At 42.2% G+C, this 19,852-nt stretch overlaps 1 protein-coding gene across 1 annotated transcript in view; it reads left to right on the forward strand.

Moving 5' to 3' along the window:
- SIK3 (SIK family kinase 3) overlaps positions 1-19,852 on the forward strand; it is a gene marked incomplete in the record, with an annotated part of 4,425,276 nt that overhangs the window by 547,372 nt on the left and 3,858,052 nt on the right. Inside the window, 1 exon segment of the mRNA XM_044080968.1 lies at positions 7,022-7,138. Coding sequence (XP_043936903.1) covers positions 7,022-7,138 — 117 coding nt within the window.

Genomic DNA, 19,852 nt, shown 5'->3' on the forward strand with positions numbered 1-19,852 from the left:
AGACTTTCTGTGGTAAACCCAAAGGTCACGCCGCTAGAGCTATGGCTACTTCAATGGCCTTCTTTTCTAGGGCTTCCTTAGATGATGATTGTGCAGCACCAACTTGTTTGGGCCTGCACATCTTTGTTTCTCACTGCAGACTGGTCATTCAGGTCTAGGTCCAGTGCTTCCTTTGGCTCTTCCATGTTGTGGAATATCCTTGCATAGATGTTGTCAGGGGGTTTTACGTGGCTGAGAATTCTGTCCTACTGGTTGAAGCCATACTGAGAAGACATAATCAGATATGAAAGTTAAGTACTTACCATAAAGATAGATCCATGTTGTCTGTCTGCTCATGTTAGAACTTTTTTTGTGTATGCCAGAACTACAGTCATTGTGACTTTAAGAGAAGGACATCATCTTGACTTCTCCAGGGTCCATTGGTTCAGTCCTGACTTCGAGTCTCACTGTGTGCGGATTTTGAATGTTTTGATTTTGTGTACTTGAGTTTTCTCCCACCTGGCAAGATGTGTTAGTTGACCGGTCACACTTGAATTATCCCTGTGTATGTTGTATATATCCTTACCTTTGTGACCATTGTAGCTGAAAAGGGTGTGTGGACTAGCTTGCTTACTTGATTAAGTAATGTTTACACACACACACAAAAATGGCTCAGCATAACAGCTCAAGTGTTTAGGTGGGTATGCAGTAGTGCTGCAGGAAACAGCCCCCTGCCTGACCATCACCACTTATCATGGCTTTAGTATCAGCAGCAGAGTAGAGTATATAGGTTTGTCCCGTCCCCCCACCACCACCATTATGCTATTTCCCTTGCAAGAGGTGAGCAGGCATCCTCCTACCTGTTTAATCAGGTTTTCCAGTGCCTGGACTGCTGATTTAAACCCACATCATCTGGATCATATCAGGGTATTATACATGTATACTACAGAGCTAACTGAATAATGTACTACATTTTTTTAACTTACTCTTGACCTGGGCATTTTTTATAATACTTTTTTAATTTATAAGTTGGTGATCATGTATACATAAATAAAAAGTGTTTTTTTATATATGTTTGTATCTAGTGTTTGTGTGTGTGTGTGTGTAAATTACTGAAAACTCATTTCACTGAAGTGAAGTACTGGCACTGTGTAGAGTACTGTAAGGCAAGTAAAAGGTATATGCCCTTTTCCCCACTGTAGTGCAATCCTGGCGTTTGTGTATATATATATATATATATATATATATATATATATGTGTGTGTGTATATATATATATATGTATATATATATATATATGTATATATATATATATATATATATATATATATAGTTGGGGGGGTGTCCCCCCACTTAGTTTGGGTATATATTGTCTTCTGGAAAAAGTTGGTCATTGGTATTGTAAGTATGCATGTCTATGGTTTAAAATGTATTGTTTTGAAGCTTTGGTGAAATATGCTTTGGTGAAATATAATACCTGAAGTAGTTTACTTCATTTGATCTCCAACCTGTGGGTACCGGATCCATATCGGATCTGAGCCGGCAAGTTCACTAGCAACTGCTCCGAGCTCCAAGCTCCTCCCCTTACCCATAGTACACCTCCACTACCTTTCAACCCCCAGATCTCGTTTGCCGCTGCTTGCTTGAAGCATCGTGATCCTGAGCTCCGAGTTTGTGAGTTGGATTATTTGATTAATAAGCATTTTTTTCTTAGTTAATCGAGTGTTAGCTGTTAGTGTGGGTTCCCTCTCCTCCTCCCCTTGCTGGTGCATCGTGTTTTAGGGTTTGTTCTGCAGTTTTTCAGTGTTAGTGTGTTGCTTCCCTTCCCCCCTCAGCGCTCTGTGTGCCTCTGAGTGTGTGGTGAGTGGGAAATAGTTTGTTTTTCTCTTTTTCCTTCTCTTGTTGTGTGTGCTGTTTTCTTCTGTAAGAGACATGGCTGACCCCAAGCCAGTCTTTAAGAAGTGCGCTGAGTGTGGCCACAAACTGTCACCAGCCGATGTCTACACTCTGCATTATGTGCTTGGGTGTAGCACATGTAAGTACAGACTGTACCATTTGTGCGGGTTTTTACCCGCAGACTATTAAGGATAGATGGGCTAAGTTGGCCCTGAAAGACCTCCTACCCACTACTGAGGTGGCTGCCTCTTCCACTGCTTCGGTCACAGCGGCTGCTGTGGCCGCCTCTCCTTCCTCTCTTGTCCTCGCTTCTCCTCCCTCCCATGCTGGGACTCAACCTCCCGTTTTAAGCCTGTGGAAGTGGAGCGCAGAAGAAGCAGAGAGAAGGAGAGCGAGCACTGGCCAGAAAAACGTAAGAGGTCCCCAGACTTTCTGCTTCTACTCCCGCCAAGAGTCAGTTTAGGATCCATGACTCCCCTCGGCTCCGATCTCCGAGATTTTCCCCGGTGCCGGAGGAGCCATGACCACCATCTAGGGCCTCGATCTGCCAGATAAGAGTCCATGGCCTAGTCGAGGTCAACCTGAAGCTCATCTGAAGTCGACATGGATAAAATGATGAGGAGGTTCATTTGTACCTAGATCCTGATGGGAGTCTTGCCAGCCCCCTCTCCCTCTGGAGGTGGGAGCTTGCTTTTTTTCTTCACGCCAATTTCTCCTCTCCGATCCGTCCACCTGTTTTGGAGTACTTGGATCTGAGGATGGCCTTAGTCAGGGGGTCGGTGCCGACAATACCTGTCTCATCGATGCTGGCAGCTGCCTGGAGCATGTTGGATCTGACCAGTTGAGATCCGAGTGGCTCTCTGAGCCGAAGCCTGGGTGTCGGATCTGAGGGAGCGGAACTTTTTTCATCAGCTCCGATGTTGTCGGGTCAAGTCCCCCCACTCGGAGCTCAGTCCACTTCTGGCCCAGCTCCATTTCTCGCGTCAGATCTGGGGAGAGTGGTTTCCTTAATGGTGGCCCAGGAGGCTCATTCTCCCTCAGTGTTCAACGTGGTAGAAAGGGTTCTCTCCAGTGGATCAAGACCCTTGACTATTTCCTTGGACTCCGTCCTGACTCCCTCGGCTTTGTCTACGAATCACATCATTTTACCAGAGGAACAGCCCGTGCTCGAGGAGCCCCAGGCGGTTCCCCCTGAGGAACAAGTGGCTTGCGACCCCCCCCCCCCGGAGAGCTCCACCAGAGACGTGCCTCACAAACATACGTGTAAGAGGAGGTACTTTGATTCCCCCGAGTCCCACACCGAGGACATGGATTTAGATGAGGGGGAAGGTTCCCCCAGATCACCTCCCGAGAATGTCTCCTTTGGAGACATCATGGAAATCCTACAACAGTGGGAGGTTGGTCTGCCCTCAAACCTTCCTCTGATGAATACGTATTCCTGGAGGCTTTCGGCACGGGCCCATCTACTTCCTGGGTGTCCTGTCTCACAGATCCCCTGGTGGACCTGGTCACCTCGCAGGCCTGGAAGGAGTCGGACACCGTGGAACCAGTCCCGAAACATCCAGACAAAATCTTGAGACCACCCTCAGATAGACCAGCTTGGAACAAAGGCTCCCCTGTAGATGCTATGGTGGTAGAAGCAGCCACTAAAAATGAACTAGCCCTGGAGAGTTCTTCGGTTCATCCCCCTGACCGAGAGTCTAGGGTGATGGACCGCTCAGGGAAGCGGGTTTATGCGTCGGTGACTTTTTCTGTTAAGGCGCTGAACTACCTGGCCCTTTTCCCCACTGTAGTGCTATCCTGGAGTTAGTATATATAGTTAGGGGAGTGTCCCCCCACTTAGTTTGAGTATATATTGTCTTCTGGAAAGAGTTAGTCATTGGTTTTGTAAGTATGCATGTCTGTGGTTTAAATTTATTGTTTTGAAGCAACTGGGGGGGGGGGCAGTTCCCCCACACCCCCCAACTATATATATACTAATTCCAGGATTGTACTGCAGTGGGGAAAAGGGCATATAACTTTTACTTGCCTTACAGTACTCTACACAGTGTCAGTAACTTCACTTCAGTGAAATGAGATTCGGTGAAATGTGTTTTAAGTAATTTGAGCTTTCAGTGATTTGGTTAGAGTGAATTCAAATTCAATGAAATGAACTTTCAATGAAATAAAGTAGGCCTATATATATATAAAAAGAGAGAGAGATACAGTGCAGTGAAGAAGTATTTGCCCCCTTCCTGATTTTCCCGATTTTTTTGCATGTTTGTCACCCTTAAATGTTTCAGATCATCAAACAAATGTAAATGTTAGACAAAGATATCCCAAGTAAACACAAAATGCAGTTTTTAAGCAATGATTTTATTTATTAAGGAAAAAAAATATCCAAACCTACATGGCCCGGTGTGAAAAAGTAATTGCCCCCTAAATGTAATAACTGGTTGTGCCACCCTTAGCAGCAACAACTGCAATCAAGTGTTTGCGATAATTGGCAATGAGTCTTTCACATCACTGTTGTGGAATTTTGGCCCACTCTTCTTTGCAGAATTGTTTTAATTCAGCCATATTGGAGGGTTTCTGAGCATGAACAGCCTTTTTAAGGTCATGCCATAGCATCTCAATTGGATTCAAGTCCGGACTTTGACTAGGCCAGTCCAAAACCTTAATTTTGTTTCATTTTGTTTTTTTAAGCCATTCAGAGGTTGATTTGCTGGTGTGTTCTGGATTATTGACCTGCTGCAGAACCTAAGTGCACTTCAGCTTGAGTTCACGAGCTAATGGCCAGACATTCTCCATCAGGATTTTTTGGTAGAGAGCAGAATTCATGATTCCATCAATCACAGCAAGTCATCCAGGTCCAAAAGCAGCAAAGAAGCCCCAGGCCATTACACTAACACTACCATATTTGACTGTTGGCATAATGTTCTTTTTCTGAAATGATGTGTTACTTTTATGCCAGATGTAACGGGACGCACACCTCCCAAAAAGTTCAACTTTTGTTTCCTCAGTCCACAGAATATTTTCCCAAAATTCTTGGGGATCATCAAGATGCTTTGTGGCAAAAGTGAGACTAGCCTTTATGTTCTTTTTGGTCAGCAATGGTTTTCGCCTTGGAACTCTGCCATGCATGCCATTTTTGCCCACTCTCTTTCTTATGGTTGAGTCATGAACACTGACCTTAGCTGAGGCAAGTGAGGCCTGGAGTTCTTTAGATGTTCTGGGTTCTTTTATGACCTCTTGGATGAGTTGTCTCTCCACTCTTTGGGTAATTTTTGTAGGCCGGCCACTCCTGGGAAGGTTTACCACTGTTCCTTGTTTTCTCCATTTGTTGATAATGGCTCTCACCGTGGTTTGCTGGAGTCCCAAAGCTTTAGCGATTGCTTTGTAACCTTTTCCAGACTGACAGATGTCAATTACTGTGTTTCTCATCTGTTCCGGAATTTCTTTAGATCGCATGATGTCTTCCTTTTTGGGATCCTTTGGCCTACTTCACTTTGACAGGTTCTATACAAGTGATCTCTTGATTCAACAGGTCTGGCAGTAATCAGGCCTGGGTGTGGCTAGTGAAATTGAACTTAGGTTTCCCAAAAATGTGATTAACCACAGTTACTTCATGATTTAACAAGGGGGGCAATTACTTTTTCACATAGTGCCATGTAGGTTTGGATAGTTTTTTTCCTTAATAAAAAAAAATCATCACTTAAACTGCATTTTGTGTTTACTTGGGTTATCTTTGTCTAATATTTACATTTGTTTGATGATCTGACATTTAAGTGTGATAAACATGCAAAAAAGTAAGAAATCAGGAAGGGGGGCAAATACTTTTTCATTGCACTGTATGTGTGTGTGTGTGTGTATATATATATATATATATATATATGTGTGTGTGTGTGTGTGTGTGTGTGTGTGTGTATATATATATATGTATATATATATATATATATATATATATATATATATATATATATATATATATATATTGCACACACATGTATGTATGAATGACTTTTGAGTGCATACAAAGAGGGGAAAAAAAAGCATTTTTTTTGCAGGGTTGCATGCCCCCGCTAATTGTTTATCCCAACTCTGAGATTGCACAGCAGTGGGGTAAGGGCAAATTCTGTACCCCTGGTTTAAAACAATTTCGCACAGATAGTAATTGATAGGCAGAAAAACCAGTCTGTAAGAAAGATCACTCTTTCACACTATATGTTTCACATATATTTACTCGAGTCATCTTTCGTCAGTTCAGAACATTGTGGATCCGATCTCAGAACAATTTAAAAAATGTAAAAACAGTGGTTTATTCAGGGGGTGGGTCAAACTATGCTGCACCTTCCTACTGCATGAGATGTACCAACTCCAAGATCACATGACAATGGGGAAAAAATAATTTCCTTCCCACTATTTGCCAGTCCCAGACATAAAGCCACCACTACAATACAGTGAGTGATCTAAATTGGAATTCGATAAAATGAGCAGCAAATGCACGTTTCTGTGAACCAAACCTGTGACCTACACAGCTGCACTCACACATGTGCATATGTATACATACACGCACCCATACTGCATGTGCATATGTATACATACATGCACCCATATTAACAATCCAGTATTACATCTTTGTTAGATTAGCTATCAGGTTAGTTTCTCAGGAATAATTTTTTCATAGGTGTCTGTACTTCAGGCCTTTTTTGTAAGGTGAAGTACTTTATTTTATGGTACTAATTGCCATAATTCCTTTTCTTATACTCAACAGTGGTCGATAAAAAGTATATATTTAATTTTTAAGAAGTTCTCTACCTTTACCCTATTCCTTCTCTCATTTGGCACAATATTCAGCATATTCCTTGCTGCACTCTCTCCCCCTGTAATATTTAGGAAATGTGTGATTCAGTTGAATCTATGCAGAAAAAAGGTTTGGATTACTTTGCTGCTGGTAAAGAACATAAAGTAATACATTTTTGTCACTGTTGTAGATGCAGCGTAACTTACTGCGAGAGGCACATAGTCATGAGAAAATCACTGTATTTTCTATTTCTTAATTCTTGCTAAGACTAAAAGACGGCATTTTAATTTTCATTTAGCCCTTGCTTCCTAGGTATTGTGATCCTGTGTTTAATGTTTTTTTTTTATATTTCTTTCATCACCAGGTTGCTATAAAGATAATAGATAAAACACAGCTGGATGACGAAAACCTGAAAAAGATTTTCCGAGAGGTTCAGATAATGAAAATGCTACGACACCCCCACATCATCCGGCTTTATCAGGTATATATTAGTTTGTTTTGAAAGTTTTTGTTTGCGATGAATTTCCCACTGCCTAGTGCCTTTTATTTGCAGCTACACTAAACCAGGAGTGGTAGAAAATAAAAGCCTGAACTTGTTGTTTCTGCATTTGGTGCATAGGAATTCTGGTATCTGGGATCATTTACCCACCTGCATGACTGAGTGTGCTGCCATCTTCATGTTTTCGTATAACAAGTGGTAACCCATGGTAATTGAGGTTGTTTATATCCCCACCTCTCTGTGGTGGACCTTCGTTTCATTTACTTTTCTAAATTATTGGTTGAGGTCAGACTAAGCGAGTCAGTCAGTCATCTTCAGTGAGTTCATAGTTGGAAATGTTTATTTTGTAGTACTGTATTTGAATAGCTGAGCTTATAGATTGCAGCATGTGTCACCGCGGTGGTGTACTGGTTGGCATTGTCGCCACACAGCAACAGGTTCTCCCGTTCGATTCTCGGCTGGAGGACCTTCTGTGTGGAGTCTGCATGTCCTGCCCGTGGTCAAGTGACTTCTAAAGACATGCAGGTAGGTGCATGTTTGAATGCGTGTGTCTTCTTTGAAAGCTGAGTGTCGGGCTGGCAACTTGGCACCGTAAAAATCCACTGCCAATCATTAGCGGATTGGAGTTCTGCTGTGGCAACCCCTAACAGGGAAAAGCCGAAAGACTCCATAGATTGCAGCATGTAATAACGTAGAAGCAGTACTGTTGCTATCAAAATACTTTAAGAATTCAGATGTATGGATAAACAGATGCATTATTCTTCCTTCTTAAAACATAGTAGTAAAAAAGTGCAGATTGCAAGTAGCCCTTACCCCATCATCCTACAAAATAAAGTAGACTCCAAGTCAGGTTATTGATGGCTGCTTTCAGATTGAGTTTTAATCTTGTGAATTTACTAGTGTACAGGGTTGTGTGATTGCTGCTGCAGAAAAGCCTGTGGACAGTAGATTTTGCATTCTGTTCCCCATTTGTATGTAATTGCTGCACTCATTAAGCAGGACTATATAGGTAAGAGAGTCCAGAGGTACACACTGTACAGAACATTATTTGGCTGTTCCCTGATGAGAGTTTACAGTAAGGGCAGACAGATTTAGTTTATCAAATCTTGATGTACTGAGAAGTCTGTGGATTTCAGGAAAGAGAAGTAACGCAGTTACAGTGGTTTTCCTCAAATGCTTAAAATGAGCTAATGTTTTATAATAGGGTTCCCAAAAACTCAGTATTGCAGTCAGTGAGTAAAAACAATGCAAAACGTTTTTCATATCCATTTTAAATGTATTTAAATTCTGTCAAGACCTGAAAATATGCCACTATTTCTCACAGGTACCTAGTACACATTCATAATGTGTGTGATCCAGTTGAGAGAACCGCCCTCTTAACCTTGCAGGTGTGTTAATTAATATATATATTTTTTTAAACAGACATTTGTAGGAAAGCATTGTCTGTGTAGTTTTGAAGTTTGTTTATGGCATTTTTTTATATGAAAAGATTGGGATTGATCTTATGTTCCTGGTTACTTTGGCTGACAAATTTTGCTCATTGAGAGGTTATTTTGCCTCTGAATCAGTTTGCATACCTCTGAAAAAGAATACTCACAAGAAATGCAGTGAAACATTTAAGTTGGAGTGGTAACAGAACAGTTGATCTTACATGGTCCAGTCCATCCACTTCAAGGTCAAGACTGCTTGCTGCAGGCAACAGTTATCTCAGCACCTACCATGTTCTCCTAAACTCAGACTCTTCCCTTTTTATTTCCATAATGTCAACTCTTCCTGGCTTTTCCAGATTTTTAACTGTTAGCTTGGAGAAAGAGAAGAGTCCTCAAAATTTAAAAATGAGCAACAGCTGTGGCATCGGGATCCACCCCAGGATACACATGAATTTTGTGAAGTGTTCTTGGTAGTTGGAACACGTGGGTGTTGAGTGTCTCATCTGCCACAGTTTTGGCTCAGAGTGTTGCAGGAATGTTACAACTAATTAATTTGAAAAGGGTGTCTGCCAGCAAAGCCCAGCCAGGAAAGGAAAGAAGTAAACATTGAGGAATGCAGGATGGTTAGGGATACTGGTAGGCACCTCCCTCCACGTATCTCTCAGAAAGGAAGCTTCTTCCACCAAGACTGGTTACAGCCAAAGTCTTATCACAGAGCAAGTTTCTACCTCAGTGGTGTTTGTCATTTCTGAGAGCAAATTCCTACATGATTAAGTAGTTTCTCTTCTGAATGGGATCTCTTAAGGTACCTGGAATTGGGTCCTTCTCTCTTCCATGTCATGGCACTCTGCTAGGTATCTCTGTAGCCGCTGTATCCACCTGGATGATGGTGTCAGTTAAGGCTCAAATGGAGTTGGTGTCCTGTCTTCCCCTCTGTCTCTAAGGCACCTATAGAAGTACCCACAGCTACTTTTCTGGGCAGGCTTTCTGCACTGGATGTTTGAGAGCTGATATTTTTCTTGTATACTTTCACCATTGTAGAGGAGACCTTTTATTTTACCAGTGAAGCTCCCATCTATGTCAATGCCCTCAGATCTGAAACGCTGTGGATCGATGACCATTAAATTCCAGGTCCTCAGTGTTAATGGTTATGTACAGTTCTTAGTGACTTTCTCTTTGACATTCAAGCCCTGGACACTGAACAGTTAGTACTGGAACTAGAATCAGAATCAGAGCTGATCAGAAGACTGGTGTCTTCCTTACTAAATATTTGTCATCCTCTAAGGAACAGGAGATGGTACAGATGCAAATCATTGAGATGACTTTTCTGTAGGGCTGAGTGTCCACTGTGTCTCCACCACAGGGTACCCCTCTGCTGGATGTTTGGATCTTTTCATCCTCTTCCTGGAGCACTAGTGGGATGGAAAGTAGACATCAATTTTGTGTCTGGATTGGATAACCTCCCACACATTTAGATGAGTCCACTCTGAGCATCCCTGGAAGAGGAGATGTAGAACAGAGGCATGTGGACCCCCCCCACCCACTTTGATCTTGACGAGAGGAAAACTTCCTCCCACTCCTGATTGACCCCAAATTGTGGAAAATATTGGAGTGGATAAGGGGCTGTTGCCAGTCTCCCCTGAAGAAGAGATATTAATGGAAGCTTTCCTTTCTGCCTTGCCTATTTCTTGAGTAGTCTGTTCTGCTGGTAGAAAGGTGGCCTTGCTGGGGCATGACGAGAACTAGACATGGAGAGTTATTGGAGCTGGAAGGAGAGAGTCAATGTCAATTGACTCTGCCTCTCCTGAAGAAGATATGTTGCATGCTTTCCTTTTCACCCTGTCTACTTCCAGTGTCCTGTATCTCTTCCTTTGACAAAATGTTGGCTTTTATAGTGGATTTAGCTTGATGAGAACTGGATGTAGTGGACCTTATCTCCAGGAGACAAGAAAATGTCCTTCAGTCCCCCCAGGGCTTGGAGCATGCTCCCTTAACTCACAACCTAGTGGTGGAAACAGCCTTAGAGTCACTGGATGGAGAATCCTGTTGCCCATCTCTCTTATAAAGAATCTTGTGCTGTGGACTGAGTTGAGAAACACATTTATGCTTCAGCTATGGTTATTGTTCGTTATTGAAATACTTGGTTCACATGATGGGTTAGCAGTATGATCTAGTAGAACGTACTTCAGACACTTTGAAAAAAATTCACAGTGATCAGAGAAGGTCAGAATCACAGGTGGCAGTAATGTTTAAACGTATCTATGCTGTTCATGAAACTGTTTCATAATGCAGCTAATCGAGCAGCATGGATGCCTGGATCTGGTGTAGTGATAATTGTCATGGCTGGCTTAAATAATGTCATAAACTTGCCCACAAGATTACAATCTTTCCTTAATGCCTCATATAATGTTTTTTTTCTGTTTGGACCTCAAGTGAAAGGCACATTAGAGAAGGGGAAAAGGAAGACAAGAAGCTCACTGCTGTGGGCTTGAAGTTCTCCAGTCCACAAATGACCTTTAGTTGGAACCAGAGTAAAAAACGCAACTTTTGGATCACAAAAAAAACTTACAGCAGCTGTTAGAATAGTCATCTGACAGAAGTTCCTGTGGACATGGAGATGGAGGAGTTCTCAAACAGTGACCATCTGAGAAGCTAGGAGGTGATGTTACAAAACCAGGAATTTCATAGCCCTCCCCAGGAGTTATGTGCAGAATCCCTGAGGATTTGTTCATCTGCTCCCCTATGGAGGAGGCATTCATGGGTCAGATCTCCCTCCATCTTGAAGAGTGACAAACCATCATGCAGGGCAGATGGGCAGTGGCAACGTTCCAGTTCTTTCTAGTTTCTTTCCAGTTGTTTTTAATACCATAGTAAGTAATATTTAACAGTAGTGTGTAATGTTTCTATCATCGCACCTCTTTTAGCCTAAATATAGAATACTTTTTCCACTTTATCGCAAATGATTTTTAATATTAGTGCTAGCTAATTATTCTTTAAATTGTCACACATTTTTGTTAATAGTTTTTTTATTTAATTTATATTGGGTTATTAATTTAAGTATTGATTTTAGTGTTTTACATGGAATGTTCCCTACTTGTATAAGGGCACTAGTTTTTCTGTCCCACAATGACCAGCACTGTTGATATAATTTTCCTGGTTTAACATGTTCATTAACTGTACATGTTCTTCTTTCGGCTTTTCCCGGTTAGGGGTCGCCACAGCGGAACTCCGGTCTGCTAATGATTGGCAGTAGATTTTTACAGTTCCGAGGTGCCCGCTCAACGCCCAGTCTTCAACAAAGGCACGCCCGCATGTCTTTCGAATGCTACTTGACCGCGAGTAGGACATGCAGACTCCACACAGAAGGTGCTCCAGCCGAGAATCGAATGGGAGAACCTCTTGTTGTGAGGCGACAACGCTACTGCTGCACCACCGCGGCTTTGTATGTTCATTAACTGTACAAATAAGGTTGTATTCTTGTTTTAATTTTAGCTTACTGTTTTTTACTATGCATATTGGTTAGTTTTAGTAAGATTTTTTGTAGATGCATCTTGTTAGGGTTCTTGCACACAGACCTGAAGAAGTTTTGAGGGATGAAAGCGATTTTTGTTGATTATTTGTAGAAGTAGATTGTTGTAGACAGTGTAGTTTTTTTTTGGATGCCAAAATATAATTTTTTTTAATTGCCAAATGGTCTAATGTTTAAATAATTCTATCCATGTATTATAATGTCTTTGATAAATTCACAGACTTTGTTTAATAATCTGTTTAATAAGAAGTACCACATCATTATTAATTTTATTTAAAGTGCATAGGGATGTTCTTCGTGTTTCACTGTTGCTGTCATTACATTTGGGTAATATGCTGGCAGGTTGCCCTCAGTCAGCCTGATTAACAAAGTCTTGGGTCATGCGTCAGTTGCTGTCCCTTCTTCCATGACGTCAGGTCATCAGGGGGTATAAAACATACAGCCAACACCATTACATCAGTCTTTCTTGCCGTGCGGTGCCCGAAGCAGAACCGGTTCGCAACTGCCGGTCCGCCGACTCCTGAAATTTTTGTTTTCGAGTTTCAAAACCGAAGTCTTCAACTAAAAGCTAAGTACCCCGTTGGGGAAACTTTTTCATGCTCCTTACCGATGTCAGTAAAAGTTAATAATTGCATTACTTGTGGGAAGCAAATACCTCATAAGGATTTTCATTTGTACTGTATTCCTTGCCTAGGCCCTGACCACAACATGCCTTGCTGTCTGTTTTGTGCTAAATTTAATCAACGCGCACTATTAAACGTCTGTATATTTTTGCTTCTAAGTATTTTGGCTCGAGATGTAACTATCCAGAAATGTCGTCTGTTAGCAATCCGACTACCGGAATACCTAAAAAAACGCAAAGAAAAAGACAGAGACAGACCGTCAAGGTCCAAAACCAACGACAAAGCTTCTCCTAAGCCAGTCGCTGGTACTCAGTGAGGTGCTTTTGCAGCACCTTATACCCGCTACTTTTGATTCGCAGGCCTCGACTGAGACCCATTCAGAGTCCGGTATGCCGCAAGACACTTTAAGTATTGGACCCGCGGATGTCTCTACCTTAGATGGGTCCGGAGCCACTGAGCAGGCACCGGCTTCTGAGGGTGTTTTCAGGCCTAAAGATTTGTATATTAAACCGATGCCATCTTCAAAACTAAGGCCAAAAACTAGTATGTCTAAAAAAATGACGCTTGGGCCACGTGTACAGGCCCCAATGCCTAAAAAACAAATTATCAAAATGGCTGAGGATTTAATTACTTTGATCAGGGGTACCCATCCCCCTCCTGCTAAGAGGCCTAGGCAAGGCACTGACTATGAATCTTCAGATCAGGTTTCTTTTTCTTCTGATTCCTCTTCTGACCAGGAATTATCTGTTCCCACTTATGAGGACTCTGATGCAGAAGATTCCATCCCTTCTGCTTCTCTTCCTGAGGATTTTTCTTTTGCAGAAACTTTGCATACCTTAAGGGAACACTTTCATTGGGAGAGTCCGGATTTCTCAGAATCTAAAAAGAGACTTGGGGATTTTCTTCTTCTTCCTCTGCATAAGCCTTTGGCTATACCTCCTTTTCTAGACATTGTTGATGATGTTTTCTCAGAGTCCAGTATGGCTCCTGATTCCCTGCCTCCGGCTCCTAGTAAACCAGACAGATATTACAGGATTCCTGACTCCCATAAATTCCTTTTTAAAAACCCTACTGCTGACCTTGAAACCATTTCTCAGTGTCCCAAGGGCGTAAAGGCTTCTACTGCTAAAAATCCTACCCCTTCTGATAGAAATTCCAGGGCGCTGGATAGATGGAGTAAGAAGGTTTACTCGTCTGCAGCCTTGGCAATCAGGGCTTTAAACTATCAATTTCAAATGCTTAAATATCAACAGCATGTCATGGGTTTACTTAAATAGAAAATGATGTTGATTTCTGACTGTGTGGAAAATAGAGTTGCAGGATTTATTGCATTCAATGTGGCCCTCAATCAGACCATTCATCTGCTAACTTTCTTTCCAAATCCACAGAACAAGGGTGAGCGGATTCTGCATTCATTGGATGTGCGCAGACAACTAAGATTCTACTTAAACAGGACAAAATCTCTAAGAAAATATGAACAATTACTGGTGGCATTTGCTGCAGGGGCAGAGGGAAAGGCTATTTCAAAGCAAACTATTTCCAAATGGATAAGCCATTGTATTTGTTTCTGTTATATGCACCGTGGTAAACCTGTCCCCAAGGGGATCAGATATCATTCCACCAGGGCTGCATCTACTTCTGCAGCCTTTCTCAGAGGGGTTCCTACCAGAGACATTCTAGAAGTTGCTACCTGGAGCTCAGTCCATACGTTCACCAAACATTACCATTTACCTCTCCTCTAAATCGAGAGCAGGCTTTGCCACTGCTGTCCTGCAGGGCCTTTTAGCTGCTCCTAATGCTGTATAAATCCATCCTCCCAACCATAGCTTTGGGATTCTGCCCAAGTGTAATGACTGCAACAGTGAAACATGAAGAACATAGTACAGTTGTGTACACTTACCATAAATGTAGATGTTCGAGTGTATTCACAGTTGCAGTCCTGGTTGCCCTCCCTCCAGCCCCCTGATTTTTCTCTAACTATACCTGTCATTTCTGTTAATATCTTTAAAAGCCTTTTTGCTGTATTTGCTTTTGTTTGGAGGTATATGTTTTGTGTTTTTTATTCTACATATATATATATATATATATTTTTTTTTTTGCTCCCCATTTGGGGGGCATCTGACATCTGGGGCAAGAAAAACTGATGTAATGGCGTCAGCTGCATGTTTTATACCCCTGACGACCTGACATCATGGAAGAAGGGACAGCAACTGACACAGGACCCAAGATTTTGTCAGTCAGGATGACTGAGGGCAACCTGCCAGCAGATTACCCAAATGTAATGACTGCAAGGTGAATCCACTCGAACATCTACATTTATGGTAAGTACTTTTAAATTATTATGGCATTTGGTAAGTAGGGCATTACCAGCTCGAATGTCACACTGATGAGGATGGGGGAAGGGATTTGAATTTGTTAACATGCATACCAATGCACTTTGTTTTAAAATAAAATAAACTAGTCCCATACCTGATAACAGGTATATAGTCAGAACGTTTGGGATGAAACTATCATTCTGCTGTTTATTTTTTGTTTTGTTTGGATCCCTTGTCTGTGTGCTTAATAAAGGATTTTCGACTGGAAACACGGTCTACCCTGCTTGGATTACTTCTGAATACCCACTAGAGTTAATAATTCTGTATAATATTAATATTTCAAAATAAGTTTTTATTTTTTTATGTAGGACATTTTTAAGCTAGCTATTTCTATGACCATTTTTTGATTTTATCTGCTTTTTAATACATTGTGATTAACTAGACATATAGGAATTACTTCCACACACACAAGTTTCTTACACTGTTTTCTTTTGGACCCACTGTACTTGTATAGTGGGTTGTCTGAGACTTAGGGGGTACCAAGGAGATTACTTGTTTTTTATATTTGAATGTTACCAACTCCTCTAGAGGGGTCGACGCCAAGGTACTAACGGTCATATCCGGCACGCAGTCAGGTCAGAAACGGTTTTGCGGTCCAGCATGGCAGCAGTGATTTATTTCCGAGCCGGTGCCAGACGGAAACAGCGTCGAACCGGAGTTTCAGACCAAAACATTTTGGTTGGTACCAACGGGGGGCTGCTTTTGGTTTTTTCTGCTCCAACGTTTGTGCGATGTCAGAAAAAGATACCTCGCAATTTACGGATGTGGGAAACATTGCATGTTTAGGGTATTTGGGAAATGTCAGTTGTTTTCTTGTGATTATTTTACCGATGTCAGGTACCCTTTTTGGCTATAGCTTATGTTGTAAATCATTTGTGTTAGGGGGTTTACCCGAAGGTTAAATTTTGGGAAGGAGAGTTGTTGGTGCTTCCTCATGAGCCCAAAGGATCCGTTGCATGTGCCCGAAGTTGAGGAGTGAACGGTCAAGCGTAGGTTCTTTCAGCAGTGCGGAGGGGAAAACGGAAGTCCCGGTCTGTGGAGTCCCAGGAAGGCGGAGGAGTCTGAGGAGTCAGGAGGAAACAGGAGGTCTTTACAGGGTGCCTTTCACTCCAGGGCACTGTGTTTCCTCAGCTTCCCAGGGCCTTCTCAGCCTCTCTTCTCTAACAGTTCTTGCCTCTCCTTCTGTTGCCTTCACAGAGGTCTGGGCTTCTCCTAGCTTCAGCTTCCTCTCTTCCTTTCTCAGTTGCAGCTTCTAGCAGAAGATTTCCTTACTCAGATATAATGGCATTCTCCCGCTGATAAGGATGCCTTCAGTAATTTGATACTGATGATTAGGGTTGATGCCTGAGCCTGATAAGAGGCAGAGGGTTCTGTGGAAGATATGTTCAGTGCCTTCTGTTATTCTGATTCTGATCTTCTGTGGAAGATATGCATTCTCCCACCCACTTGATTCCACCTGAGAGGGACTATCCAACTCTGAGGATTCTCCACTTTGGGTTCCATCATTTTCAGAGACTTTGCATTCAGGCCAGGGCACTTCTTGTGGAAGGCCAGGATTTTACTTAGCCAGTTTAGGCCAGGCATATCTGGTTTTGTTATTCCCCCAGAGGCTAATGTTTTGAAGACTCTTTGCCTGAGGCTATGTTCGAACATGTTTTGCTGTATCCTGCTCCTGTTGGTTTGCCTCCCTGCCCTGTTTAGCCCTAAGCCAATTAACTGCCCCTTATTTCTCTCATATTGTATTAAGTGTAAAGGCTGGGGTGATTTAAAAATTTAAAGGCCAGCCTAGGGTCTAAAGGCTTCTGTGGTTAAAATCCTGTTCCCACTCGTAAGGTCAGGGCTTTGAGAAAATACTTTTAGATTGGCTATGATGAGAGCTTTTCCAGAAATTAACATTTGGAATGAACAATTGAATTTCAAGGTTTAGAATTTGGCCCTTAAGGAAGGGTTTGAGTGTAATTATGTCTTGCATGGTTCGATTGAGTGTGGTAAGAGTTGCTGGGGTTGGCGTAGTGTCTTGGTTGTGTGGTTGCTGTTTTGGCCTCCTCGAGGTGGTGGCTACCATGCCCTGTTCAACCCCTGCTTGCATGGCTGTTCTGTTCTTCTATGCCTGGTTCGTTGAAGGAGTCACAACTAGATGGATGCTCTAGTCTGAGGATTTTGCTTGTTTAGTTGGTGATGGTGATTTTTTATTTTTAATGAGTGGCATTTGAAGCTAAGTCTATGCATGCAAAGCTAAGCAAATGCAGCCAAGGGGCAAGCTGGGCAGAAAATTAGCCTGAAAGGGGTGGTTTCCCGCTGCTTATGATTCTCAGTGCTTAGGTCCTGCTAAAGTAGGGCAAGGGCTCAACTTTGGTTTTAGCAGAGAACAGAGTTTACCTGCTCAGGAACAGGGTGAGGGGGTAGTCAGTTTAGGGTCTCAGCAGGGGTGTCCCCCTTCAGTCAGCCAACCAGTGCACTGTCTTGCTTGGCTCCTTTGGGAGATTCGCGACTCAGCTCCTTTGGGAAAAATTAATTACTCATTACTCAAGTTGTTAGTTTTAATTACTCAAGATTTTTACAGATTGATATCATTACACATTTCAAGACCATTCAAAGGCCCCTTCCTTTCAAACAAAAGACAGGAAACCCTTCTCAACAAAGAAAAAGTTTCTACAGGCAATTCTTACAGTTACTTCACATAGGGAAAGCTCAGCCAGTCCCTGTATCAGCCTGGGCCTAGGATTTATTCTCGCCCTGTTCCTTGTACCAAAGAAGGGAAACACTCAACACCAATTTTGGGACATCTGGAAGTTCAAGAGTTTGGCATACCCACACTACAACAGCTTTTCTGCTAAACAACTTCACTGCTGCTCTCTTAGATCTCAAAGCTTACCTTCTTGTGCCTATAGAAAGCTAATCTTCAGGGTGCTATAAGGCTAAGTTGCAGGAAATATCTGAGGTTCTAGTTCTATTCATTCATTGCCCTCTGGCAATTCTCTGCCCCTTTTCTAAAGGTTCTGGCTCAGTGATAGCTTACTTCCAGGCTTCAGGAATTCAAATCTATCCTTAAATGCTTACTTGCCTGATTCACTGATTCTGGCTTGCTCAAGCTCCTTCTTCCTGGAGAATGTAAGTAATTCTTCTACAACACCTAGAATTCTGTATCTGAGAAAATAATAAAGTAAGTTGTGAGTCTCAAAACATGTCATAAAGCTGGTGTGAGACTGAATACAGCAACCCAGATGGCCTTTTTAACCCACAAACAAAAGAGTCTGTCACTTTACTTCCATCAACTATCTATATCATCCACTTCATCTCACATCTGCATATCAGTCTCTGCAGTGAGGAAGTATCTTGTATATTTTGGTGCATTCCAATGCCACTGTCTGCATATGAAATGTAAACTGCATATGAGGAAGTTACAATGGTATCTCATGAGCAGGATTTTGGACACTTCAAATAATAACAATACCTTGCCTTCAAAAGCATTCTTTCAAAAAGAATTCTTGTGGTGGGCTCAGAAGGGACTCCAAACAAGGGACTCTTCTTGAGTCAGCCAGAGGCAACAGATGCCTAACGACAGATGCCTCGACTCATGCATCAGAGCTCAAGTAACAGGACAAGGGGCCAAGACAAAGTGCATGAAAGACTATGTTCATGCTAGAAAGAATAGCAGTCCAGTTTGCATTAATGGCTGCAAGCGGTTGTTGATTTTGGCAGACAACACTTCTAGTGAACTAACACAACAAACAGACAACACACGTGTACAACATCCAACACACAGGTATCCTCTATGCAGGCAAGCAATGATTTTATGGAGCCTATGGGCAATCATGCTCATAACTCTTCAGACTGCTTCTTCAGAACTCAGGGGAGCCACTGTGTTAAGAGCACAGCAAATGGAGAGACGTCCCATGGAGGATCACGAAAGATTTCAATGGATGTTCCTGATGGACAGGGAACTCCAGACATCATGGGGTTAACATTCTCCTGATCTGTCACTAAACCAGAGCTGCCCAACTTACCAAAGTCCTTTCGGCTTGGGTGGGTGGAAAGGCTTGGCTCTGTCTTGCTCTGTCTTTCAGTTTCATGTGTATGCCTTTCCACCTCTACCTCTTCACTCCTAAATTCCAGCTCTTTCTTCCAACCAGGATGATAAGAAGGAAGACAGATTGGTATTGGATGATTTTCAGCGGCACTGGTAATTTCTCTGGGGTACACTGGTGCAGCTCTTTGGTAAAGAACCCTCATCTGTTTCTATGTACCTCTCTGATCTCTGCCACATGCTCAAAAAGTCAGCTGCTCTCTCATCTCTAACAGCAGCATGTAATTCTGTACAGACACACAGCAGTGATGGCTTCCAGTCTCAAGTTTTAAATTCCATTTTCATGGAAGCTAGAAGAGCTAGAGTACTAGCTGAAAATGGAGAAGAAAAATTTAGAGTGGATTTAATTTTAGTGAGATTGATTTTGAGCCTTCTTTGTGTAATTTGGAGTGTTCTATTACATTGTTGTTCTTCATCTTTGTCCTCTCTCTTTATAAAGATTCTCTTCCTTTCCCTTTCATTCAACCCCTATTCGCAATTTCAGTGATTTAACTTCAGTTTCCTTTATTTTTTGTTTCTTTTTTAGCAAGCAAAGAAAGCCCCCCCCTAGAGCCCAATGTACTGCTCCTACTCCCGCTTTGCTTCCTCAATTTTGTGTTGGAAAACTTAACTACAGCCTGCTTTACCTGCTGAATTTGCTACTGATTGATGG

Source organism: Protopterus annectens, chromosome 8.part0 (genome assembly GCF_019279795.1).
Source record: "Protopterus annectens isolate FY-2018-M chromosome 8.part0, PAN1.0, whole genome shotgun sequence".
Taxonomy (NCBI): domain Eukaryota; kingdom Metazoa; phylum Chordata; order Ceratodontiformes; family Protopteridae; genus Protopterus; species Protopterus annectens.